This window comes from Cavia porcellus, unplaced genomic scaffold (assembly GCF_034190915.1).
Source record: "Cavia porcellus strain 051 isolate PalLab524CR breed Dunkin Hartley unplaced genomic scaffold, mCavPor4.1 scaffold_28, whole genome shotgun sequence".
NCBI classification, from domain to species: Eukaryota; Metazoa; Chordata; class Mammalia; order Rodentia; family Caviidae; genus Cavia; species Cavia porcellus.
The window spans coordinates 7855724-7882220 of NW_026947511.1; the positions used below are offsets into that span (position 1 = coordinate 7855724).

The following is a 26497-nucleotide window of genomic DNA, read 5'->3' on the forward strand; positions in this document are numbered from 1 at the left end:
AACAATAATTGAGATCTTTCATTTTGTCACATATGATCTTGGACAAATCTAAACTTTTGACTGTATCTCCTCTTCTATACAGAAGGGGAACAAATGGTTTCTTAGATGCTCCTCAGTTACAAATTATTTTCTTTTGTTTTATATTAATGTGCTACCATGATGTCGAAGAATCTTTCTCATCTGTCTTCTGAAATGTTAAGTAGTATTGCTTGCTTTGTAATTGGACATTATGTTCTACTCCTCTGACTCAATGAATTATTTTGCTCATCCCAGGCACAGGAAGGCCCCTGAATTGTTGTTGGTCATAGAGAAGGAACTACGAACATTGGTTCACCATTTAGGGGATTTTTTTTTTTTTTTTCAACGTGTAAGGGAAAGACTCCAGGCACAGTAATTAGAGTAGCCTGAATTTGAAACATAATTAATGTTTACCAGTTGATTGCAATAACAACTGCTTCCTTATCTGCAAAAATAGGGCTACTTTCCATTTTGAAGAATGAGATTATTTAGCACTCAGATCAATACATTTTTGAGGTATTTGTTCCCTTTCTCCTTATTTATAATTCGCCAAGCCCTGACTAGAAAACAGATTTGATTATTTTTGGGTTCTTAAACCAAAGAAATCACTTCCAATAAAACCTTTAAATGAAACGGAATGAAGCAAATCTCAGGAATAACAAAACTCAGCCACATTGACAAGGTTTGAATACCAAAGGGGATCTTAGGCAGTAGTTATTAAATCAATGTAAATTTCCAGGATTCTTCTGCAGAAACATCTTCTGCCAGTGGTCATTTCTTTGCTGATATACAAGATTTCCAGGATGTCATGGGAAAAATTAACTATCATTTCCATTCAGTAGGCCTTGAAGATTGACTATAAATAAAAGCAGCCAGGGTGTCTGCAGGCCTGAAGGTCAAAAAGGGTTTAACTCCCCATGGAGCTGCGCTCAGAGCCCCAGCTCCTTGGTGCCTGGCCCTCGGGTCCCCTTTCCTTTTCTTTCTTCCTTCTCAGCTGAGCTCCCATCCCCACCCCATTTGGATGCTTCTTCACTTTTCCTATCTTCGCTTTCTCCAATAAATGGTCAAAATGGGAAGTGGAAGAATCTGCATCCTTGTTTAGTGCTGAAAAGGTTTTTAATGGGGGGGTGTGGAGTGAGGGCGGGGAGGAAAAACAGAAAAATAATCCTTCAACAAGGTTCTCCACTTCGCAATGAGTCCGAATCTCTTCTCCCCGCCCCCCCCCCCAACCAGGTCCACCAGGAAAAAAGCCCCCATCAAATTGTTCGCTACAGTCAGGGGTTGGTGCCAGCTCGGTCGGAGAGGGACCGAGTCCCCTGCGGCAAGGCACGGTCCCCGCGCGCGGGAGCGCAGCGCCTCGGAATCCCGCCCCGCGCAGGGGGAGACGAGGGCGAGGCTGCCGTGCTGCCCAGCCGGGGAAGCCCGCCGGCGCGCGCAGGTTGCGGGCGGCGGTGGCGGTGGCGGTGGCGGTGGCGGTGGCGGCGGCAGCTGCGGCAGCGTGGCCGCGACACGGCTGCCGCAGGGGAGCGGCGGCGGCGGCGGCGGGCGCGAGGGGCGGGGCGCTCCCCGCAAGTTCGGCTGCCGCGCCGCGCCGCGCGCTCCTGGCCGCGCTGCTGCTGCGGGCTGCGGGGCGCCCAGCCGAGGCCGGCCCGGGAGTCCGTCTCCGTCGGGTGTCGTGGCGCCTCCCGCAGGGAGTCCCCGCAGCGGCCGGGCCCGGGACGTGCGGGGCCGGAGGCCGAGGCGGGCGCCCCCCAGCGGCCAGCGCGGGCCCATGGCCGGGCGCGGCGGAGCGGAACCGGCGAGGTGAAGCCCGGGCCGGCGGCCGAGCGCGCGGCGGGGCGCCGGCTCCATGGGCTTGGGCGCTCGGCGGCGCGATGATGGGCGTTAACAGCAGCGGCCGCCCGGACCTGTACGGGCACCTGCACTCCATCCTCCTGCCCGGGCGCGGGCTGCCGGACTGGAGCCCCGACGGGGGCGCCGACCCGGGCGTCAGCACCTGGACGCCGCGCCTGCTGAGCGGGGTCCCCGAGGTGGCCGCCAGCCCCTCGCCCAGCTGGGACGGGACCTGGGACAATGTCTCCGGCTGCGGAGAGCAGATCAACTACGGCCGAGCCGAGAAAGTTGTGATCGGCTCCATCCTGACGCTCATCACGCTGCTGACGATCGCGGGCAACTGCCTGGTGGTGATCTCCGTGTGCTTCGTCAAGAAGCTCCGCCAGCCCTCTAATTACCTGATCGTGTCCCTGGCGCTGGCCGACCTCTCGGTGGCCGTGGCCGTCATGCCCTTCGTCAGCGTCACCGACCTCATCGGGGGCAAGTGGATCTTTGGCCACTTCTTCTGCAACGTCTTCATCGCCATGGACGTCATGTGCTGCACGGCCTCGATCATGACTCTGTGCGTGATCAGCATTGACAGGTAAGGGCCAGGCCGTCCCGTCCCGGCTGTGGCCGGGACTGTGGCCGCTTCGCCGTGAACGGTCGCCTTTGCTGGGAAGATCAAGGCTGACTTCACGGCGGAATGAAGGGCAGAGCTTAAAATACAGTCCCACCTGCAGCAGTCCCACAACTTCAGCGCCAGAAAGCCTATATACGTGCGCCTTTAGACAAAAAGCCCAACGTTCCCATTTATTGTAGTTATAATTTTAAGACCAAAGTTAGAGTAGGTTAAGCATTAGCAGTTCCACCAGGGGGTCCCTTGGCTTGGTTTTCAGGAGGAAGAGGTTTGATGTTTTTTAACTTAATAAACCCTTGCTGGGAGCAGGAGAATTATTTTTTGCTTTAATAAACCAGTTGAAAAAAAAAATAAACCGCTACCTTGCTTCTGATTGTAGGAGCAACTTTAGGCCAATGAAAGGACCTTGGATAGTTCCAGAAGTAGGGATCTACCTGTCTTAAACGCTTTACTTTTGTGGTTGCTACTTGTGAATCCCGTTCTTGTGGAAGTCTGATTTCAGTGTTTGGCAACGCTGTTGCTTCTTGCCAGCTCACTGATTGGATCCTTACCCCTTACTCCTTACTCCTTGTTGAAAAGGTAGGTTCTAGTTTTTCTTCACGTACCCATTGGGAACTGACCCTTAGGAACTCCCTCAATAGAATAACCAAAACAGGGATGCTGGGGGAAAATTGAAGCTTTGAGGGTCGTGTTGAACTAGGAGACCTCCTGGATCCTTTAGATTTTAAGACCATAGGATTCTGGAGTGAAGCTAAATGTTTGAAATGTTAGAAATATTATGCAACTGAGAACCTAAAGTGTGGTCTCAATGCTTCAACCACAGAACAATTCTCTTTCACTTGCAACTGAAATATTAAGCCATAATATTCACACCCAGAATTTTGCTGGTGTTTTTAAACCAGCACAGATTAGTAACCTATTTATGATTTAAATGATTTATGATTTAATGATACAATGAACAGTTGCTTTTTTTTTCTTAGTCTGCCTATAAACCATTTAAGTATATAGAGCTTTCAACATAGGAAAGGTAATTGATACCTCAAATTTTAAAGTGACAGTGCCTCAAAGGTTGATCCAGCATGTAACTGAGATTTTCCTTCTTGAAAACACTGTTATTTGTGGTGTGTTGATATTTAAAACATTTTGCTCTTTTACTGTTCGACCAGGGTTTATAATTACTAAATAAAGAGAAGATAGAACTGTTTTCAAGATGAAAAAAGAAAAATATTTTAGTTGTATTTAGTTAGAACTTTAGATATAAAAACAATGGCCCTGCCATTTTATATCTCATGGCAGGAGCGTCTGATAGCAAACAAGGAATTATTTTAAGGATGGAGCATGAACTACATATGTGAGAATATTGGCATCAAACTTGGCAGTTGGAGCTCTGAATTACTGTGGTTAAAAATGACAAACACATATGCATTTACAGTCTGGCTGTGGCAGCAGGAATTAGGAGACTGCTCTCAATGTACATAATAAGTATATACATAGATTGTAAGCACAGAAATCTGACTGTTCAACCAAAACAGCACTTCTTCATGAATGGAGTCCTTGTAAATGGAACTCAGTGTGATAAAACAAATAACAATTGATGCTCCAAGTAGTGCATCTTTCCATTTAGTAATTGATAAATGAAAAAAAAAAAAAGTAACACATTATGCTAACTTGTCTCCTAAGACAACCAGTGCTCTTGTTCTGGGCACCTTCAGGTTTGCCTGAGGTCACCCTGTTAATCCTATACCTGGACTAAAAATCTGCATATGTGATTTGGTACCGGAAAGAATGTCCAGAAAACAAAGAAGTTAATTCTTCTTGACAAGAGGTTCTGATTTTTTCCTTAAGTATATCCTTACGACTGTAGCAAATTATGATAATTTAGGCATATAGATTCTTTCTCATTTTTCCTGAAGAGATTGCCCCTTGGTAACTTCTGCCTAAAAATAATTTTAGAAGATGAGCATATCAATTCTTTGCACAAAATGAAGAATTGATAAAATTGAAAGAAACACATTGATTTTCTTCTAAGAACATGCAAAATTAAAAGAGAGAAAAAGGGCAAACGACTTGATATCCATGGTGAATCATTTCCAAAGGAATGTTGCTTTCAATTCTAGTGCAGAATATACACAATGTGCTATTAAAATGTGAAAAAATTGAATCTTCATTCGTTGCCTGATTAAGTCCCTCTCAAGTACCTAATATGGATTGCAGTTACTTTGTGAAGCACAGTAAAAGATGAATGACAATATTCTTGTTTTTGGGTTTATTTTACTGTGTCATGAGAGTTTGCATATTTGTTGGGCATTTAAAATGCTGGCCAACATAAAACCTCTGATATTTTTCTTAACCGCCCCGGATAACACTGGAATGTTTTCCTGCCCTTTCCTAACGCAAAACCATATTGTTTTTCACGGGCTTAAAATCTCCCGCCTTCTACCTTTTCATATAATGATTCATATTCATTGAAAAAGAAAAGGGTAGGAAGTCTTTATCTTTCCACAGCTAACCATTCATCCCTGAATTGTACTTTTTTCTGGTTTTCAGTTAAAATGAAGGTGACATTGTGTCCTAGTGAAGACCAAACTGCTGGAACTTTATATTCCATCCCTTCACCTTTCCAAAACTTTGTTCCCATGTTGATTTCTCATCTCTGGTCTGTCTTCAGCTTTTCCTCTCGGCCAGGTCAACCCCAAGCTTCTGTCTTAAAGAAACCTTCTTCTGACCTTCTCGCTCCAGTAAGTGCTCGACTTCACAGCTCAGCTTCTTCAAAGTCTGTGTCCACAGCTTGTCTTTCTGTCTTGGTAGTCAGCAGGCCTACTGCAAAATGTGAACTGGCTTCCTGGCCCCACGCTGTCCACTCTCCCACCCATTCCCTGGGAGCGGCCAGCATGCTCCATTGAAAAAAATTTGTTAAAGTGAGATAATGTTTAGATATAGCAAAATATACAAGTCTTAGCATTTCCTGTTCAGTCTATGTAACCAATATTGCAGCCAAGATATAGAACTTTTTCATCCTAGAAAGTTCCCTTTTAAAAATAGAAGTCAAATTATCTTTTATATATAGCTTCAAAACATGGAAAACAGTTCTGTAAATTGTTTAGTGAAGCTTGTGTAAGACATGAGAGTATAAAGTCATGCAGAGGAATGAAGGACACCAAATTCAGGAGATGGATAGAGTGTGATCATTATATGCACAAACAACAATATTGAGACTTTTATATCTTGATATTGGAGGTGGCCACGTCTTATTAGTCTTTGTACAACTTTATGTGTGATCAAATATGTTTTTAAACTTATTTTTTAAGGAATATACATTGAAAAGGGCATAATACTAAGTGTGGAGCTTGATGAATTCCCACAAAGTAAATATATCCTTGTAATCAACTGTGCCAAGAAGGAGAACCGTCCCAAGCTCACGGCAGCTTCCTTTTCCTTCCTAGTTCCCAGTGCCCCAGATACCCATTATCCTAACTTTTGACATCAAACTGCAATTCTGCTTGGTCAGAACGTCATTTCAGTGGAATTATAGCTCCTCTGAATCTGTCTTTTTATGTTCATATCATTTTTATTGCTGAGTAGTATTCCAATGTATAAATATGCTATAAATTATCAGTTCACCTACAGCTGGACATTTGAGTTGTTTCAAGTTTCTGGCTATTACCCACAATGCTTCTCTGAAGGTATATTTCTGAACAAGTCATTTTGTGGCTATGTGAACATTATTGGTAAAAACAAGACAATAGGAAATCCCCAATAATTACTATATTGCACATTGTTATCCTTTAAGTAGATGCTCAGATCACAGGCTTTAGGTCTGCAAAGTCAATCAAACAATACAAGCATTAAGTTCTGTGTTTACTTCAGTTGCTGTCAGCCGAATCCGCCAGCTCCTTGGGGCAGGGGATATGTTCTCTCTCCGCCTGCCGCTGTTCCTGGGTCCCTGTGTGCCGACCTTGCTCTCTCCTGGCCAGCCCCACCACTGCTCCTGGACAGCATTTTAATTCTATGTATCCCTCACCCTTTTTGTATTATTGTTATCATTCAAGGCTACAGATTTTTTAAAACCCATTAGATATTATTTTTATTTTTCCCTTCTTTCCTTCCTTCCTTCATTTCCTACTCCACCCTTCCTTTTCTCCTTTTCTCCTTTCTTCTTTCCTTCTGTGCTAGAAATGGAATCCAGGGTCTCCTAACAAGACTACATCTCCATCCCTTTTTGTCTCTTTTTGTGAGGCAGGCTCTTGCTAAGTTGCTCAGGCTGGAACAGACTTGAGATCCTCCTGCTTCAGCCTCTCCGCATTCTGGGATTACAAGTATGTGCCACCATGCCTGACTTTTAAAAATCAATTTAAAAAATCAGTGCTCATTCTCATTTACCAATGTGTTTAGTGTTTTCCCATTGCCCGTTACTTTTTCCTGTATTATCATGCTTTCTTTCATCTGGGATCCTTTTCTTCTGTCAATGTGATTCCCATTAACAATTTTTCATTCAGGCTTTGCTGGTAAAAATTCCTCTGCTTTTACTTCCCTGAAAATGTTCTAATTTTACCTTTATTTTAGAATACTTTTGTAGAGATAAGATACTATACTTGCGTTTCCCCCAGCACTTTAAAATACTATTCCATTGTTTTCAGACTTGCATCACTTATGTTGACTAATCAGACATCAACTTAGATTTTTAGTACTCTTTTGAAGGCCAGATTTTTTTTCCTGCGTCTACTTTTAGGATTTCTTCTTGTGTTTAGTTTTCAACAGTGTTTCTGTTGTGTTACTAGGTGTGGCAGTGTTGATTATTTTTTGTCGCTTATTTACTGTTAATCCTGCTTTGGGTTTTTATTGATTTTTGTATTTGTGCATTGATATCTTCAGTAAGTTTGCACCTATCTTTTGAGACACGTACTGTTTCATTATTTCTCTCTTCTGTGCCTTATATCTATATCTTTTTATGTATCACACCTCTTATAGTTTTTCACGTATTTCCCATTTTACTTTTTTCTGTGCCTTAGTTTTTTATTTTGGTGTTGGAGACTGAACCCTGGGTCTCATACCATACATAAATGTTGTGTCACTGAGCTACATCTCCAAACCTGTGCTTTAGTTTTGAAAATATTTTTACCTCATTTCCAATTTATCAGTCATTTTTCTGCTTTATCTAACCTGTTATTCAATCTCATCTATTTAGTTCTTTTAGTAACTGTACTTTATAATTTTTGAAATATCTTTTCTATGTATTCTAATTTTCTGGTCAAATTCTCTACTTTTTCATCTAATTCCTCCATCTTGTGTAGTATGTTAATTATAAGTAGATTTTTTTGTATTTTAATTGCAACATGTGAATCACTTGTGGTTTTTTATGTGCTTTTCTTTTTTATTTCTTTGTATTTGGTCTGTGTAGTGGCATAACTGGTAAATTTGGATTGTATACTCAATATTTTGTATGAAAAATTGTAGATATTGTGAATGAGGTTATTTTTCTCCAGAGAAAATAGCTACTAGTCAGACAAATTGGGAGGATGATTATTTTAATCCAAGTAGAGACTAAGCTAACTGTGAACTGGTGTTTTAATTTTGATAAAGCTCTAGCATTGGCAGATACTTCTGTCTAGGATGTAACTGTCTCAGAATTTTAAGAGCCTGGTGTTTTCCCAGTGACTTCTCCCTCTAGCTAGTTCAGAGCTCCAGTTTTTCTCTTCAGAACCGTAAGATTGTAAATACTCCCACTAAAAACTTTTTGGGAGTTTTCTTTATGGCTTTTTAGCTTTTTGCCCTACAGGGTTTCAGAATTTCCAAATTCCTTGAAAGGAATACGAGGTAAGTGCTAGGCTTAGATTTTTGCTCTCCCATTTTCACTGGGATCCTGGCCTCTCAGGCATGGAATCTTTCGTCTCTAGTCCCAAGAGTCTGCCAAAAGTGCTTCTGATGTTTTTGCCTCTTAATAGTCACTTTCTGATGACACTCTTTGCTTCTTGGCTCAGCCCTTATTTTTCATTTTGTTTTAGCAAATAACCAGGAGGGTGAATGGTTGTGGAATTTTGACTTACCTTTCTGTGCTTTTACTCCTTTTGGAGTAGGTTCCCTAAAGTCCTAGATATGTCAACATCACCATGATGCCTTCAAGCATGGGTGCCTGTGTGCTTGTGTGTGTACGTATTTGTGCTTTATCCAGCTTTTTTAGTTGTTTTCGGTAGCATTGATCTGAAGCATCAAGAAATCCAAATATAGCTAGAAGAGGATATGTGCCTGAAACATTTTAAACATTTTTACATGCAAATAGAGAAATATTATCATGTAAATTTCCTGCTTTAAACCTTTCACTTTTTTTTTCTTTTCACTTGGACTCAGATTTAAACTCTTTTGCATATCTGAATGGTCCTTGATTTGTCTCTGCCCTATTCCTCAGCATCTTATGCAACATTATATCTTGCTTTCTACTCTTCAGGCATATTGACTTTTATGTTTTCTCCACCATATTAAACTTTTTGCTAAATCAGGCTAAGCTCATGAAAATCTACCAAATACTAATCACACGCTGTATGACAGTGTTTCGGTCCATGCCAGACAGTGCATACAATGGTACTCTCATCAAATTGTATCATGCAATGATGGTGTAACCATCTTAGTTTGGGTATATTTACTATATGATATTTGTACTGTGATGAAATCGCTTTACATTTCATTTCTTAGACTGTATCTCTGATCTGTGTTGTTACACAATGCATGACTATATTTGTGAAAATAATCTCGTATCTGAAGTTCTGTTTGCTAGCTATGTGATTTTTGATCCCAGCTTGGAAAGCTTAACAACATTTTAATTCTTCAGATTGGCAATAATTATGATGCCGGATACATGCAAAGGATAGCAAAGATGTGGAATACAGGAAATGTTCATATATTACCAGTGATATTTGAAAGAGTTTTCTGGCACAATAAAGAAGTGAAAGTACAAAACAAACAGGTTTATTGAGGTGAGGATGTGGAAAGGAGTACACAAGCCATGGTGGCTGGGCTGTCTCCTTTAACGGGGACATATGTAACCTTTGCCTGGGGATGGTGCTTAGGGCGGGCATGGCTGACACATGAGGAGATGACTGGAATTTTCTTTGTGTGCACTGGGAAAGGAAAAAGGAAGTTGTGATAGAGGAAGGAAGAAGTGACCTCAGGGTAAACATCTCCACCACCATAATGTTCTGTAGTTTATTCTAGGACAAAACTCATTCAGTATTAAAAATTGGTGAGCCTTTCTGAAAGTAATTTGCCATTGTCAAGCATTGTTGAAGATATATAAAGATCATATATACATATATATATATATCCTATGTTCCTTTTATTTTATTGTAATATGTATATCAGATTCTCGTATACCAAAAGTCTTTTAACAAAATATATGATATCTGCCATATTGAAACCCCAGAACTTGAAACACCACACACCCATATCAATAGCAGAGTAAGTACATAAATTGTGGTATAGTTGTACAATAGAGTAACTTATTCAGGTGTGGTTATCCAACTTGAATATACATCAGAACTACCTAGAGATTCTGTAGAAATGTGGATTGCTGACTAATTGAAGTCAAATTTTAGGTACCATTTCATTTTATGAATAAGTACTTTAGTGTCACGGACATAATGCGAAGCATGAAAGAATGCATCTGCGTGATTCCACTCAAATAAAACTGAAGTAGCCCAACAGCAAATTTAGGTATGTGTAGGTATAAAGAAAAGAAAGGAAATATGTACTATGAGAACTAGGATAATGATTACTTCTTAAAGATAAGGAGATTGTGATTAGAAAGGCATGGTGCTGAGATGGTATAATTAATACTCTATTTCTTGATTGAGGGTTCATGAAAGTTCACTTTAAAATTTATTGTTAAAGCATCCATGTGTATTTTAGGAACTTCCCAGCATATGCATTTTGTTTTATAATAAAAGACACAAAAATATTTTTGATGACATTTTGTGAAGTGTATTCATATCTATATCAAATTTATGCTTAATCTGCTCAGAGCATATATTTGTCTTAATATATCAGCAACCATTTGTTTCTAGCTTTGGGTATGAGGGCAGGAGTCATCTTTGGCTTGTTCACAGTTACAGGAACTCTTTTGACTTATTTCCAAGCGCTGTAATACTTGGTTCTGACTGGTGTCTGGCTAAAGTCTTGCTTTTTGCCAGGTACTATGACTCATTCCCTTTGATGATCTGTGTTTTGCTCTTGGCTTTAATTCTGCTGTGATCAGCAAGTGCAGGGGCATTCTGGCTTCTGCAGATCGCCTTTCTCTTAGAAGGAAGTCATCCTTGTTCATCTCTAAAATTAATTTGTAGCTTTTAGATACATTTTAAGACTTGACAAAATCCTTTTTTAACTTTGCCAAGAGAAAGTGAAAGGGAAGAGAGGAACTGGCCTTTGGCCCTGTTCTTCTATCACACTTCCCACAAACAACCTTCATTTTCTTATGTTAACTAACTGAAAGTAACACCTCAGGGGAGAAATGTTAACAGCTAATAGATGTTTAATGTCTTATTGTTCACAGACTACTTCCACATGCAAAAATCTCCTCTCCTCCTTACCACAGTTTTGTAACGAAAGGATTATTATCTCCACTTGATGTAGGAGGAATTTGAAGTTCACAGAATGGAAGTGAGTTGTTAGTATTATTAATCTTATCCCATATTTATGAGTATAATGTTTATATTACTAAATTCTTCTACCTGGCATATTTTAATTCAAATTTTCCTTTTCCCTTTACCTCTCAATTTCTTGGACCCCTTCCTGTTGGCAAGAGATCTATCTTCTTGTCACCTTCCATCCATCAATATTGTGCTCTTTGTATTTAATGTGACTTGTCTAAGGATATGCACTTTATATGGATGGAACTGTGTTCAAGCCTACTCAAGCATCATGTATTTTATGTGTATGTGCATATCTATTTAAGGAAAATAATAAAAGATTGCACATGGGTCATGATGAAGATAAATCTTAAAAGAAATATAGAATTAGACTAGTGGTGAAAAGGCCAGAGAATATCACAGGCAGGAGAAGAGCAGAGCGTAAAGTTCATGGATCAGCATACGAGTGAACTCAGACTCAGAGAGCAGGGAGGACCTCTTGGAACTAGTGTGGGAGAAGTCTGAATTAATAAGAGCTTAACTCTGTGGCAGACACTGCAGGTCATGTATCCCAGCCTCTCCTCCTAACAGAAATTCCTGTTTTTGATGGAGCTATGACTGCTCAGAAGAAAGACTATATGTCCTGGCTTCCCTTGCATTTGGATATGGTAATGTAACTAAATTTTGGTTCAGGAGATGTTGGTAGAAATATTGTTTTGATTTCTGGGAACTTCCGTTAAGAAAATTGCTGTTTTCTCTTTTGCTTTGCCTTCCCTTCTCATTGCCTAGAATGTGAATATGGTTGGCCACGGCTCTGGCCATCTTGGTCAACATGACGACAGGAGCCATGCTTGGGAAGGGAAAGCAGTGTGCTGAAAGGGTTTCTTGGGCTCTGGAGGAAGGATGGTTGGAGTCCTGACTCCTTAACTATCTCCTTAACAGATACCATTGTGTTGTTTATCACTGCAGCTCAACTCAGTCCCAACTACCAATTTAAGTAATTTAAGTACTGGTTTCTCCTTCATTTGCTTGTCTTTACTGCAGTGTGTTCACAATACTTACTAAACCATTAGTGTAAGGGTTTCACTGTTTTGTTCTTTTCTGGAAACTCTTCAGAGATAATGCTACAATTTTATAAGTGTCATTTGTACTACTTAAATTTCTAAACACGTAACATAGCATATCTCTTCACAATGTCCTTGCCAGAGTATTTATTTTGTGTTTGCTATCGTTTCTGCTGGCCAAGGATGAATGAGACATATATAAGCACTTTTAATATCGGTCTCTAGATGAGGAAGCTGAGGAAACTCATACACATTGTTGTGGCAGGAGCAACATCTGAATCCAAAGGCTGTTCATGTTCTGTTACATCACTGTAAACATTGCCTGCTGTATGAAGAGGATTTTGTAGGATAGTTTTCAAGGCTCTTCATCATTTAATTCCAGTGACTTACAGCTTTCATTTGATCAATTATTCAGTAGGGATTCACTTTTTCAGTTGCTGTATTAGAACAGAACTAACTCTCTTTCCCTCCAAACTTTTTCCTTTTCCCAAGTTTTCATTCTAATGTTTCTTCACTAATGCTTCTTCAGTTTGTATCTAATGGTTTTGCTATATTTTGGAGGATCATTCTTGAACTTCTTATCTACTCTTACCATCTAAGCACCAAGTTCTAGTGATTGTCTCTCCCCAGTGCCTCCTACTTTAACACATCTTTATCGTCTTTTGGTTGGGCTACTCAGTGTAACCTTCACAGGGATCTGTCTCTCTCTATGCTTGGCCCATGTTAATGCAGAGCGTACAACCCTGGCTACATGTTAGCATAATCTGGGCAATTAAAAAAATAGCCATACTCGGGTCTCCCACCCCAGGGATCCTAATTTAATTGGTCTCGATGGGCCTGAGTATTATTATGTTTGAAAATAACTTGCAGGGATTTTTCACATGTAGCAAACCCTCCAGATTTGGGTGGTTATTAAAACAGGAAAATGTGATTACAGCCACAGTCCCCAACCTCATCTGCACATTAGTGTCACCTAAGAATTCTCCTCTCTTGCCAAATGCCAAACACTTGGTTTTACCCAAAACCAGTTAAATCACAGTCTGGGAGTGAAATTCATGCATGCATAGTTTTTGAAGCTTCCTGGTCTGAAACACAGATGAGTTTGTGTGCTGTCAATTGTGCATTGTCCTGTTTCATACTTTTTGATGAGTTCCCCTATGTCTTAGCTACTTTTTACTAGTCGCTGAGACAAAATACCTGATGCGCCAAGTTGGGAAAGGAAAGATTTATTTCTTACAGCTTTTGGAGGTTTCAGTCTGTACTAAGTTGGCTCTAAGGCAGCATGGCAGGGCAGCAGTTCATGGTGGCTACAAACAGCAAGCCAGAAACTGGTAAGAGAATGAGACACAGCTTCTTCCTGCCATTACATCACATCCTGGCTCCACCCCTTTGTGGCTGTAGCACTGACACCATCAATCGAAGCACTAGACAATGAACCAATCACAAATGCACAATGCAAATGCATGAGGCCTGGGGGCCACCAACATAAACCATGACACCCTACTCCCCTAAATCTTTAATGTGACCCCTAAAAGATTGTATATTTTGACTATTTCACTAAGGCAGAGGTTGGCAAACTTTTTTTTTTTTGTTTGTGAAAAAAACTAAGTAGCAAGTATTTCAGGCTTGAGATCCACCATCTCTGCTTCAATTCTCCAATTTTGTTGTTGTAGCATGAAAGTAACCATAGGTAATACATTAATGTATGGGTGAAGCTATGTCCTAATAAAACCTTCTTTAAGGATACTGAAATTTAAATTTCATATAATTTTATCATCTTGAAATAGTCTTCGTAACTTTCTATAACCATTACAAATATAAAAAGCATCCTTAGCTGGGGGCCTGTACAAAAACCTGTTGGGGCCAGATTTGGCCCTTTTTGTGTTTGCCAACTTCTACCTTTGATTTGTTTTCTTTCTTTCTCTTTTCTACCTGCCAACTAATCACTCATCTGTCTGCCTCTTCCCACCCTCATATTTTATCAGTGTTAATCTTTTTTTCATTCATTGACTTTTTGTTATTCAGAGCCTTAACAAGTCTCTTCATTTTCCCTTAGTGATTTTCTTCTACCTATTTGGCTGGTTAATTCTTACCACTCTTCAGGCAGGTCCTCAATTAGAAATGACTGTCTCATGAAAGTGTTTTTCGAATCCCTGGAGGATCTTAAATGGTCTAGTAACACCTTGTACTTTTTCTTCTTTGCAGTCACCTCAATTTGTAATTAATGGTTTGTGAAATTAACTGTAATGAACTTCATGATTTGTGGGATCATTTACATGGAAGAACCTAGGCCCTTGTGGGAGGTACAGGAAAACCTGTACCTCCAGGTCTGGCAGAGAATTTGACATGAAGTAGGTGTTAACTTTGTCTTCATGGACTGACTGTGGAAGGAAAGGAGGGCAAGAGAGGGAAGGAAAAGATGGTATTTCTGAATCTAAACATCTGGCCTTACCTTCTTTTCTTCCAGTTTCCGGTAAAACTTTCCTCTTGGTGATAGTGGAGATGTCTACTTGAAAAATCAAACGAGGTTCAGGAGGTTGTTTGGTGAAAAGAGAAGCAAGATGTGGGCAGGGAGGTGGTCCCACGGGATGGTGCCATCAAGGCACAGCAGACTGATGAGTCACTTGCTGCTTTCCGAGCATATGCAATACCCTGACAATAATAAAGTTGCCAGGGATGTGAAAACCTTAGCAGCTTAGAGTCAGAAGTTGGCTCTTATCATTATTGCTATGCCATGGAGAAGGGTGAACATTTAGGCAAAGCTAAATGAAATTTCTAGAACATTTACTTTCAGTGAAAACAAACAGATATGCACTTTTTTTTTTGATGCATCCCATGCATTCCAGGTGTCAGGAATGGCTGTGCTATCTCACTAAGGGACCATAATAACTGGCCATAGTGTTACATTTACTAAGTATATCCCATGTGCCAAACCACATGCTAAGATCTCTACAGGTATTTAATCTTCTTTATCTTTGTGAATGCTTTTTCCCATTCAAACCCCTGTGTGCTGAGTATCAGGGCTCTGATGGAGATCTAACAGTCTTCCTAGAGACACATTGCAAGGACAAGGTAGAATCTGATTTGATTGGGTAAGGCAGTCTGACTTCAGGTGTTATGGGGCACTGAGAATAGTAGTTTCATGCATGCCACCTGTAAACTATGTCAAACATGGAACATTTCCTCTTATATTTCAGTTAATTATTGTTTTTGCTATTGTATATTAAGAAAAAAACTTCCAGGCCAAACATATTTCAGAATTCAGAACTTTTTTGGAGTTTAAGGAATGTATTCAATGAGTATGCATCATATAACACCCTGTAATGGTTAATTTTAGATGTTATTTTCATTAGATTAAGCGATACTCAGCATAAGGCCTTTTTTTCCTGGGTATGTCCTTTTGAAGGTGTTTGTGGAAAAGATCTGCTTTTTTTTTTTTGTCTTTTTGAGAAAGGGTCTCTCTGTGCAGTTTGGGCAGGCCTTGATCTCCCTTTGTAGCCCAGGCTGGTCTCAAACTCACAAGATCCTCCTGCCTCAGCTTCCGGAGTGCTGGGATCACAGGCGCGAGCTACCACACCTGGCCTAAGATTTGCTTTTCAATCAGTGGAATGTGTAAAAAATGCATGTCCTCACCAAGGTAGATAGCCAATGTCCAAGTAGCCGAGGGCCTAGGTAGAACAAGGAGGCAGTAGAAATGCAATTTTAGCTTCTCTTTTGTGGACTGGACTCCTCTGTCATCCCCTGGAAACCAAAACTCCAGTTCTGTGGGCCTCTGGCTCCTGGGAGTCACACCAGTGGCCCTGGGGTTCTCTGGTCCTCTGACTGAGAGCTGTATCTTTGCTTTTTGTGGGTCTGAGACCTTTGGTTTTGGACTGAGCCATACCAGCTTCCTTTGTCTTCCATCTTGAAGATGGCCTGTTTGGGACTTTTCAACCTCCCAAATGTGTGAGCAGTTCGTATAACAATACTTCTGCAGATACCTGATTATTCAAATTTGGGTACTGGGAGTAGGTCTAGAGTAATACAGTTTTACAGAACAGTTTCCTAAATCAGTTTTAGGCTTTCTGGAATTGACTTTCTATCTACGTAGACCTAAAAGTAGTAAGGGTTCTAGTTCTGATAATATAGAAAACAACTCTTTACCCACTGGTCCTTTTGATACCTTGATCTTGGACTTCCCAACCTCCAGAACAATGAAAAATAAATTTCTGTTCTTTAAAATTTGCTTAATCTGTGGTCCTTTATTTTGGTAGCACCAATGGACTGAGACACATTTCCAACAAGGTCTAAAATTGCATCCTAAAATGAAATGTATATATACTTGTATTTATTGAAAATAAATATGTTACATATAGCCATATCAGCTCAACTTAGACTTTATAGCCAAGTAGGTTTTACACCATAATGATAGGCAACATAATGCCCCCTCTAAATATATCTATATGCTAATTCCAGAAAGTTGTAATTAGCTTACCAAACATGGCAAAAAGGTATCTGTATAACAAGTGGAATTAAAGCTACTAATCAGCTGACTTTAAGATAAAGGGGTATACAGTATTGTCTGGGTATACGAAGTATAATCTCAAGGGTCTTGAAATGTGAATGAGGAGGCGAGAGAGACTTAGAGTTGTAACACTGGGTGGCAGAGGTTGGGGTGGTATGATGCCAGTGGGACTCAATCTACAATTGTTGAAAATGAGAGGGGTGTATTCCAAGGGATGGAAGTAGCCCATGAAAGCTGGCAAAAGCAAGGAGGAAATGTGTTCTCCTTGGATTCTCTGCAAGAATTGCAGTCTGTGGACATTTTGATTTTAGTTTAGGGTTGACCCATACCTGACTTCTGACCATAATAACTATCAGATCATAAATTCATGGCTTTTTAAATACTGGACATTGAACACAGGGCCATGGCACTGAACTACATCCCCGTCTGTTTTTATTTATTTTGAGACAGGTCTCTCTTCAGTCATTATGTTGCCTCAGTCTCTGAGAGTGCTGAGACTACTAGTATGTAGCACCATTCCAGCAAATTTATGTAGGTTTTGGCCACGAAGTTTGCAGTAATTTGTATGGCAGCAATAGGAATCTAATACAACCAGTTTAGAATAAAGGTCTTGTTTCAGAGCTCTTTGGGTTTCAGATTGGTGAATGAGGAATGTTGCATTAGTACATGGTTTTACCATGCATTTGGAACAGTGCTGAATTCACTTAATCCTTATAATAAATCTGAGTGAAGGTAATTTAACTATATTCTTCTTACAGGTGAGAAAAATAGACTCAAAGAACTTAACAAATATACCTTGGTCATACATTGATAAAGGGCAGTTGGATCCTGAAGCCATAGGTGTTTATTTATTTTATTATTTATTATTATTTTTGCTTCATGGACTGTGGTATTAGTTTTAAGCAATAGTACATACCCATATCTGAAGGTGGAATCTTTGGCCAGTGCCAGGCACTCTACTTAGTACTAGAGACAAGAATGAACAGTTTGGGCCGGGGATTTAGCTCAGCAGCATAAGTGCCTGCCTGGCAAGCACAAAGTTGTGAGTTCAATCCCTGGTACCAAAAAAAGAACAGTTTAAAGATGAATACTGCCCAGGATCTAAAGCATGCTGGGAATCAAACCTATGGCCATGTGTGTACTAGGTAAGTACTGTATCTATGAACTACACTGCATCCCCTTTAACTTTCTGAAAGCTACTTAGCTATATCAGAGGTAATATAACTGGGTTCCTCCTAGGTTGTGATAGTTGTACAGGGTGGCAAAGAGGAATCTTTTATTACCATCCTGGTTGGTACAGATGGCTGACAAAGGTGAAAGATACCTGTGATAGCGCTATGGTTATGTTAACATCATTCTCCCTAGTAAGGAAGGCATAGAGGAGTCCTATCTTGAAAATATTTTTGGGTAGTCCTCCTAACTGAAACTTGTGAGGTCAGAATTATAGGATAAACTCCCTGATTTTGTCACCAGAGTTGCCTTTGTTTTGGTGACACTTGTGTGTGTGGTGTGTTCAGGCTGTTTGTGCCCCAGGTACCTGCATGTGCTTTTGTTTAGGAGCAAGAGAAAAGAGGAAGCCTGTCTGATTATTTGGTCTCACTGCTCTGAAATTGTTCCTGGGCACCCCCCAACCAAATGCATCAATGAGATTTTGAGTAAGGGTTAAGATGGGGTCATTATGGAATATCAGATCATTCCTTCCCTGGTTTAAGGTTCAATAGGAACATTGAGCTCTGATACAGAGCTCAAGTGGGGGAGGGAGGAGCAGGGAGGTAGGGAGAGAGAGAGGAGATGATATGGAAACAGGGCAGGGAAGAATAGAGGGAGATCACTGTATGCCTGGGTAAGCTGGAGAGGATAATGGTGAGATTTATTTACTAAGCAAACCCTTATTGTTTGCCTACCAGTACTTAAATATTGTGGGATACAAAAATGGTGAATAAAGATACAGCCCATCTTTAAGTCTTTGGGATGTAATCTAGTTGAGAGTAAAGCAGGATTATTTTATTCACGTTGCCAGAACATTTGGTGCTTTAAAAGTTTGTTTATAGATATGGCTTTACAGTTAATTCCTATGTGATATGACCTTTTTTTGAAGGAGTTATGAGTCATATAACTGCTGAATACAAACAGTTTGGGTGTTTAGCTTGTCCATCAATAAAATCCAGGTACTCTGCTTTCAAACAGCATTTCTTTGTCTGGAGTCCTAAGGACTGCTATGAAAGGATAGCCCCCAGGTCAGATATGAGTGCTCACTATTCTGTTATGTGTAGAAGTAAAAGATGCCAGTCTCTAGTGCTAAGCATCTGTGGGCCTTTGGGAAACGTCTATCATGCTTCTATTCAGGGGGCATTGTTATTGTCTGCTTAGCCATTTGCATTATCACTTTTGTCATGGTCTCTCTTCTGATTAAAATTCCAGAGCATTCTGTATTTCTGGGCATTCTGATAATACTTTCTGTTCTTTCAAAGAGAGGCAGCTGGATAGTTTTCTTTCTTCCAAATGATTCTTTCATCTGGGACATCAGGCAGAACCATCTACCTCAAGGGGGCTGTAGATATTCATGGTGGAATATGGGGAGATTTAAAGTGCATGCTTGATCCAGCCATAATCAACGTGCTCCAGCTGCTTGACTGTTTCACAGTTTGATTTTGAGGGATGTGTATTCTGTATGTTTGGATTGAAATTATCTTTGCTGTTCTCAATAAAAACCTTTCAAAATTCTGTGCTAATAAATAGGTTGGTTGCGGCTTTACGCTTGATAGCTTTCTGGCCTCTCTAAGAAAGCTACTACTTCCTTTTTGGGCCACAAAGCTGATAACTATTAGCTACTTCTTAATATATCAGAATCACATTTTATTTTTGTAGGAGTCCTAGGGAATTCGTCTATTTACTTTTTTCAATATTTATTGATTACCTAGTCTGTTTTGGTTACACTTCTATCCTACTTAAGCAAACTCTTTACTCTTTTGGATCTTATGTTTTAGTATACTGCAATGTCCTCCATACACTGACCATTGGGGTCCTTGATGGAGAGTGCATCCTACTCAACTCTGTTTTACTCAACCCCAGGTCCTGTTGGATCTGGATCTGTGTATATTTCTTGAATGAGTGAATGAGTAAAATGAATTTAGAAGGCAAGCAAGTGGGACTGACTGTGTTTTGAGTATAAACATGTAGGCAAGGGAGAGTGGAAAGGGAAGTAGAAACCACACCACTGATGATGCCGTTCTGCCTCGGTGGGCTTTTCCTTCCCCTATTCATGTGAATCTCATTGCAGCTGTCAGGAACATTTTTTGTGTGGCTTTGAAGACGCAGCTTTGCTTAGCATGATTTATGAAGACACTACTGATTTCATTCCCAAGATGTGCTGTCATTAGGGTCTTTCTGTAAGGGCAGACAGTAGCAGTGGCTTTCCACCTCCATAACTCATGACCTTGGTATTCCCAGCAGCCTTACTGGATTAGCTTCTAAGCCCCAGAGGTACTTCCACATAGTGTGAGTAGTATGATTTGACCCAGTATTGCCACATGTACTTCAAATATACCTGCACAACATGGGAAATCATGATGAACTCTTGCTGTGCCTTTTCCTTACAAAATATACATTGTTCATCATCATACCTTGACTGAATCAAAGGTATTTTTGTAATTCTACATTTGTTCCTCTTTTAATTCTCCTTCCAGGGAAAAGATCTCACTCTAGAAAATTCCCAGTAGAATGTTATATTCTTCTTAAATAACCTGTATGTGCAGCTTTGTGATACACTTTAAAAATAGTCCCAAGTTCTCCCCATTCCTATATGCACAGTCCTTGCAAGTGTAATTGGATGCCTTTCCCACAGATAGTCTAGGCTTAGCCCTACAACCTGCTTTGACTAATGGGATTTTGGCTGACATGATATGAGGAGAGACTTGGAAAAGGATGTACATTGGAATTTATTTTCTTTTGCTGGTTTTCATTGCCTTATGACAGGTTGCTAGCTGTCATGGGAAGAAGCCAAGGGAGACTAATAAGAGACCCAGAGCCTAGTCACCCTATTTTCTCTGCCACCAGCTGCTGATCAGGTGAACGAGATTATTGTAAATTATTCAGATACCGGAAAATCTCTTGCCTTACCACAGAAATGTAATAAAACTCAGCTAAGATGAACTGGACTTGCCTAGATCAGAACAGTCTAGTAATTCACAGAATAGATGGCTGAAGAAACAGCCATTGTTTAAGTCACAGGGTTTGAGTGTAGTTTGTAGCATTGCAAAAGCTAAGTGGTGGCAATTCGCTTGAATTTACCCTCCTCTCTTCTGAATTCATGTTCCCATACTAATTTTTTCACATCGCAACACAGAGTCCATCATGTTCTTAGATGGTGTTTATGAATCTGCCTCTACAGTACACCGTGGATATATCAAGGGCAGGAGCAGTGTCTGGAGGAAAAATAGGTGTGCACACCTAAGGCTTAGCTCAGTGCTCAGCATCAAAATTCCAGGAAGTCCACAGGCCGGATGAATGTGTGTAGCTTAATTGTGATGTCTTCGAACCTTGGCTTCTCGGACCCCAATGACCCCTTTACCTATTCTTTCCTAATTCCTAGTTGTGTATATAAAATCTAACACTAGCTAGATTTTTTAAAGTTCGTATTTTCACATTCTTGTTTGCAGTTATGGTGACGTTTACCATTCTTGTAATTTCTTCATGTACCTCGAGATACTTGTTCCCCAAGATTTTTAAAAATAGGATCATGTAGTCATATAACACACCAGCCAAAATGAAGACTTCTGACAAGAATCCAAGTTTCCTTTTTCTAAATTACATAAATGACATTATGTGAAGATTGATTTTTATTTTATTTAGATTTGATTTTATTTTCAGGCAAAACTTTCCTGTTTTCAAAAAGAACACTTTTTCCACTGGAAGTTATTCATTTCATCTTGTCTAAGATGATAACTTTTCAGATAAATCCATTTAATGTGTCACTTCAGTAAAAGTTGCTTATCTGTTAGTGGTGTTTTGAACACTCTATGAAGGAGGCTCCCAGAGGCAGAATGAAGAAAAAAATGAAGGTAACTCAGGTAAAAGTCATTAACAACCCTCTAAGAAATACTTGTTAAATGAATGCCCAATGAGCAATTAATAATAAATGTTACTATTTATTAGTCAAATCCTGAGCTATGTGCTACGCATCTTATTTAATTATCTCAACAACCCCATCTAGCAGGCTCTATTTTACAAATGAGTAAAGGCTTAGAAGGTTTAATTAGATTGTCCTGGGTAATCTGGCATCTGGAGCCAAATTCAAATGTGTTTGATTTCTTAGTTGATATTTTAACCCTTAGGATTTGCAAAGAAGGGAAGGAAAAATATTGTTTATTTATAGTAAAGCACATAGCATTTTAAAGGATAAAAACCAGATATCTCGGGAGGATCATCTAGGGGCATGAAGTCTTTGGAGACAGGAATGTCTTACTTGTTTCTCTTTGCTTGAAATATTCCCTAGACAGTGAGGGTAGGGCTGACCGTGGTTATGTATGGATGCAAATCTATTTATGGCTGCCCAAAAGTTCCAGGCTTGGTATTCATGAGGTCAATCTTCCCACAGAACTATTGGAAAAAACATCAGAGAATGTTAAAGTCAAGGGACTTGTGTTATTCACATCTCCATGACTACTCTCCAGCAGTCTTGCCTCTGGTTTCTTCCCAGAAAATTGACATGCTCTCTGGCCTCTGACTGGAGGTAGCCAGTGGAGAGAGGACCCAAGGAAGGCTGCTAGTGACTGGGGAGGTGTGTTGAGGGGCTCAACCAAACTGCTGCTCCTGTAGGGCTCCCTGCACTCTCTATGCCCCGACTGAAGTCAGTGTTTCTGCAGGGTGGCTCTTGCTGTGTGACTTCTTCCTTTGCGACCCTGCACCTCCTCTTTCCTCTCCACTGTGGACCTGGGACTCTGATCTTTTTCTTGTTGTTGAACTTTCCTCTGTAGTTTCTGTTCCCAGTTTATATCTTTATAGTCTCCTTGAGTTGTCCTACTTTGAGTTGCAATTTAATTTCTTGTTAGAACTGTCGAAGATAGAAAATTTTAGAGATTTTGTAGTCCTGACTTTACATTCTTTGAGAAGAAAACCAAAGGAGAGACTAAGTACTTGCTTGAAGCAGCTGCTGAGTGGCAGAACCAGACCTGGGAAGGCACATCAGACTCATGTCTTGTCCAGGAGCCTTCTGTGTACTCCAGTGAGTAGCAATCCGTGAATGAAATGACACATTTGTTGGTGTGTGTGTGTGTGTGTGTGTGTGTGTGTGTGTTTGTGTGTGTGTGTAGTATCTCTCTGGGGCTAAGGCTTCCCATAATGACTTTAAATTTTTTTTTTTTTTATTTAAAGAGAGAAACACAAACAAACAAACAAAAAAAACCCAGAAAAAAAGGGTAGAAATAATTACAGAAAAATAAACAGTAAGAAATCACTAGTTGATAAGTTACATATTGTCATCTTAGAAATAGTTGTTCAGGTTACACAATTAAAGCATACAAAGTGTCATTCAAATAGTGACACTGCCAACAGTTCTGCTCAATGATCTAACAAAAACTTAGGAATATGGTTATCAGTCCTATACACTTGTTTTCTATCTTAAAGAGGGTAAACATACCAAAACAGAACAAAACAGTGCATAAAGAAACAATTTAAAGATATACGAATTTCAAAGCAAGTCTGTTGGAGATCTTCACTGTCTTATTGTCTCTAGTTTTCTTCCAAATAGTTGTCCGTATCTTCACACACATTGAATACATACTGCATATTATAGAACTAATCAAATCATTACAGGATGATGAAGGGTTTTTAGGTCTTCAAATCTGGCATTGGGGAAGTCAATAATGACTACCATAATGTCTCTCATTCTCTTCGGAGTAGCTGTCCTTATCTTTACGTATGCTGAAATTGAACTTAAGAGACTAGACTAATATCACTCTGAACAGTGAATAATAATAGTATTGCTAGATTTTATATCATAATGTTACAGAATTAGCATTGGGTTTCTTAGTGTCTCCTTCAGAGTATCTGTTCATTACATTGTGCATTATATAATCTGTTCCTGTAAATAGCTTAAAAACTTCTTCCCATGTATGAATTTCTACATGTATATTTATCCTCTCTGTATTATAGGGAAAAACAAACCATAACAAGAGAACAAAACAATTTCCTAGAAAAACATGCAATGAAAAAGAAACAGTAGTTTAAACTTACTGGCGGCATCTAATCCACACAGAGCAGTATTTCTCTTGACTTCCGAGGCATTCTTATTTTTTTATTTTTTATTTTTTTGTCTTTTTTGGTACCAGGGATTGAACTCACGACTGCCTGCTTGCAGGGCAGGCACTTATGCCGCTGAGCTAAATCCCCAGCCCCTCCGAGGCATTCTTTGTTGCTTATTGAAGCTAACCAGAATTTTATTGATACCTTGGTTTTTTTGGTGTTTATTTTTTCATACATGTGAGAACATATGTAAATACTGCCTTTGGAGTCTGAGGGTCCTGATTTTGATTTTGGCTCTGAGACTTCCTTATTAAATGTAACAAATTTTATTTCTTGCAGGCCTCAATTCCATATTGTAAAGCTCGAGGGTTACTCTCTTTCTCAAAGGACTTTTGATAGAGTTTTAAAAACATGTATACAACGGAGGTTTGTAAAAAATAAATTGTAAAGAGATGATTGTTCTGAATGTTGTTTGGGATGTTACAATTGGCTTTTGAACTGACATTTAACGAGATTGCACTGTGGAACATGTTGACATTTTCTTCTGTACCTGGTACTAATTCAACTGCTTGGTGTCTTCTCCCAGGATCATAAAATATACATGTGGTTCTTATGACTCTGAAGATAAAATTCAAGAAAATAATCAGAAACTGTATTTGTTAGCGCAGCTGTCTCCATCTCCTGACCAGGATGTCTGGCAGCTTCCAGATCTTTTTTTTTTCTACCAGCTAGTAGTGTTGTCTGTATTCACATTCAACAGGTTTTCCCATGAAATGTCCTACACCCCCCACTCCTTTCTTTGTGTTCAGTTCTTTCCTCTCCCTTGCTCACCTCCCAGCAACAAAAGCAAAATAAAAACAAAACCAAAAATTTATCACTCAAACAAGGGCCTACTTAAATTATGCTTACAGTTCTTTATTATGCAGAATAGTTAATTTCCCTTCAGCCTGACTCTTCCGGCATACTGGGGTAGAGCCTTTCTTTTCTAACTTAGAGGTTGTATCATCCCAAACAAAAGCATGCCTTATTCTGGGATGAATTCTATACTTTCCCAGGACATGGAAACAATGTGTAAGACTCTCTCTTCTCTCTCTGCCTCTGTCTGTCTCTGTCTCTTTCTTTCTCTCTCTCCCTGTTAAGTATAGCTGACTCTCCTTCTTGATAAATATGGATGTGGATATGATGAATGAGATGCAAATTTACCTAAGAACATTTAAGATATCATAGTAAATTTTTGTCATTCTGTATTTTTTCAATCAACTGTTGCTAAAAGTATAGTTACTATTAGGTGTGGGTTTGAAAAATGTTTTGACACTTAAAAAGAATGGGACTCCCTGAGATAACTCTTTTAGCTCGTGCAGTGCTGTATGAACTCCACCAAGATGACCACTGGAGTGAGTTGGTTCCAGAAGAAGAAACCAGGTGTCAGACTAGGCCTTTGTGGGGCAATGTAGGGTTAACACACTACACACAAATGCATGGAGATTTGGAGGAGTTAGAAGACAGTGGAGCATGGTACTTTATTCCAGGAACAGGCCCCAAACTAGTAGATTCTTGTGGACTTTTGTCCTCAGACCCACACACCTCTGCTTGCCATAGCAGATAAAGGGGTCAAGTTAGTGATTACAAAGGCAAATCTTCTGGGAAGGAGTTGAGATAAAGACTTCCACAATACTTTTCATCTTTTTTATTGTTATTTAGAGCTTTAGTGAAGTATGATTTATATACTAAAATTTTACTCACTGTGAGTAATTAGACTAGTGTTTTTGAGCAAATTTGTAGAGTTGTGTATCTGTAGAAATACTGAAACATTTCCAATATTAAAGTTCCTAATGCACTTTGACAGTCTATAACCACCTTTGTGTTCTTATCTCAGACAACCACTCATCTGCTTTCTGGTTTTTATAGGTTTTTCTTTTCTGAAAATTTTATATTAGATAGAATAATATATAATCTTTTGTGCATGTCTTTCACTTAGTGTAATATTTTTGGTATTTGTTAATATTGTAGTATGTATCAGTATCTTTTTTCTTATTCTTTCTGCATAATAGATTCTATTGTATTGATATACCACATTTTAGCCATTCAAGAATGGAAGGCATTTGAAGTATTTCTACCCTTTAGCTATTCTAAGTACAAGTTAGTGTACTAAATTCAAAAACCTGAAATCAAAATGCCCCAGATTCCAGAAGTTTTGGTCTCTGCCATGAGGCCACAAGTGTAAATTTCCATGCCTGACTTCACATGATGAGGTGGACCCAAAACACGATGGCAATAAAATATTCTGTCAGGCTTTGTATATAAGATTTATGTGAAGCACCAGTAAATTTCATGATTGGACTTGGGCTTCCTCTCTAAGATATGTCCTTCTGTACATGCAAATGTTCTAAAATCTGAAAAATGAAAACTCTAAGACACTCGTAGCCATGCATTTTGGATGAGGGAGACTCAGCCATTAGCTCTTTCCTAAACATTTCTATATAAATCTCTGTGTAGATGTTTTTCACTTAGAACTGCTATTAAGTATGTGTAACTTTCTTAGAAACTGTCAAGCTATTTTCTAAGATGTTTGCATGTGCCCAGCACAGGTGCCTGGCAGTTT

The 26497-nt window shown here is 39.6% G+C and overlaps 1 protein-coding gene across 3 annotated transcripts in view; it reads left to right on the forward strand.

Annotated features, from left to right (window-relative positions):
- The first annotated feature begins 1871 nt into the window (after positions 1–1871).
- The window catches only part of Htr7 (5-hydroxytryptamine receptor 7), a 111220-nt gene continuing 86594 nt past the window's right edge, over positions 1872–26497 (forward strand). For 2 of the 3 annotated variants that reach the window (XM_063238607.1, XM_063238608.1), the window contains exon 1: positions 1872–2434. In XM_063238607.1, the coding sequence (XP_063094677.1) occupies positions 1893–2434 (542 nt within the window). In that variant the 5' untranslated portion in view covers positions 1872–1892. 3 annotated transcript variants of the gene reach the window in all.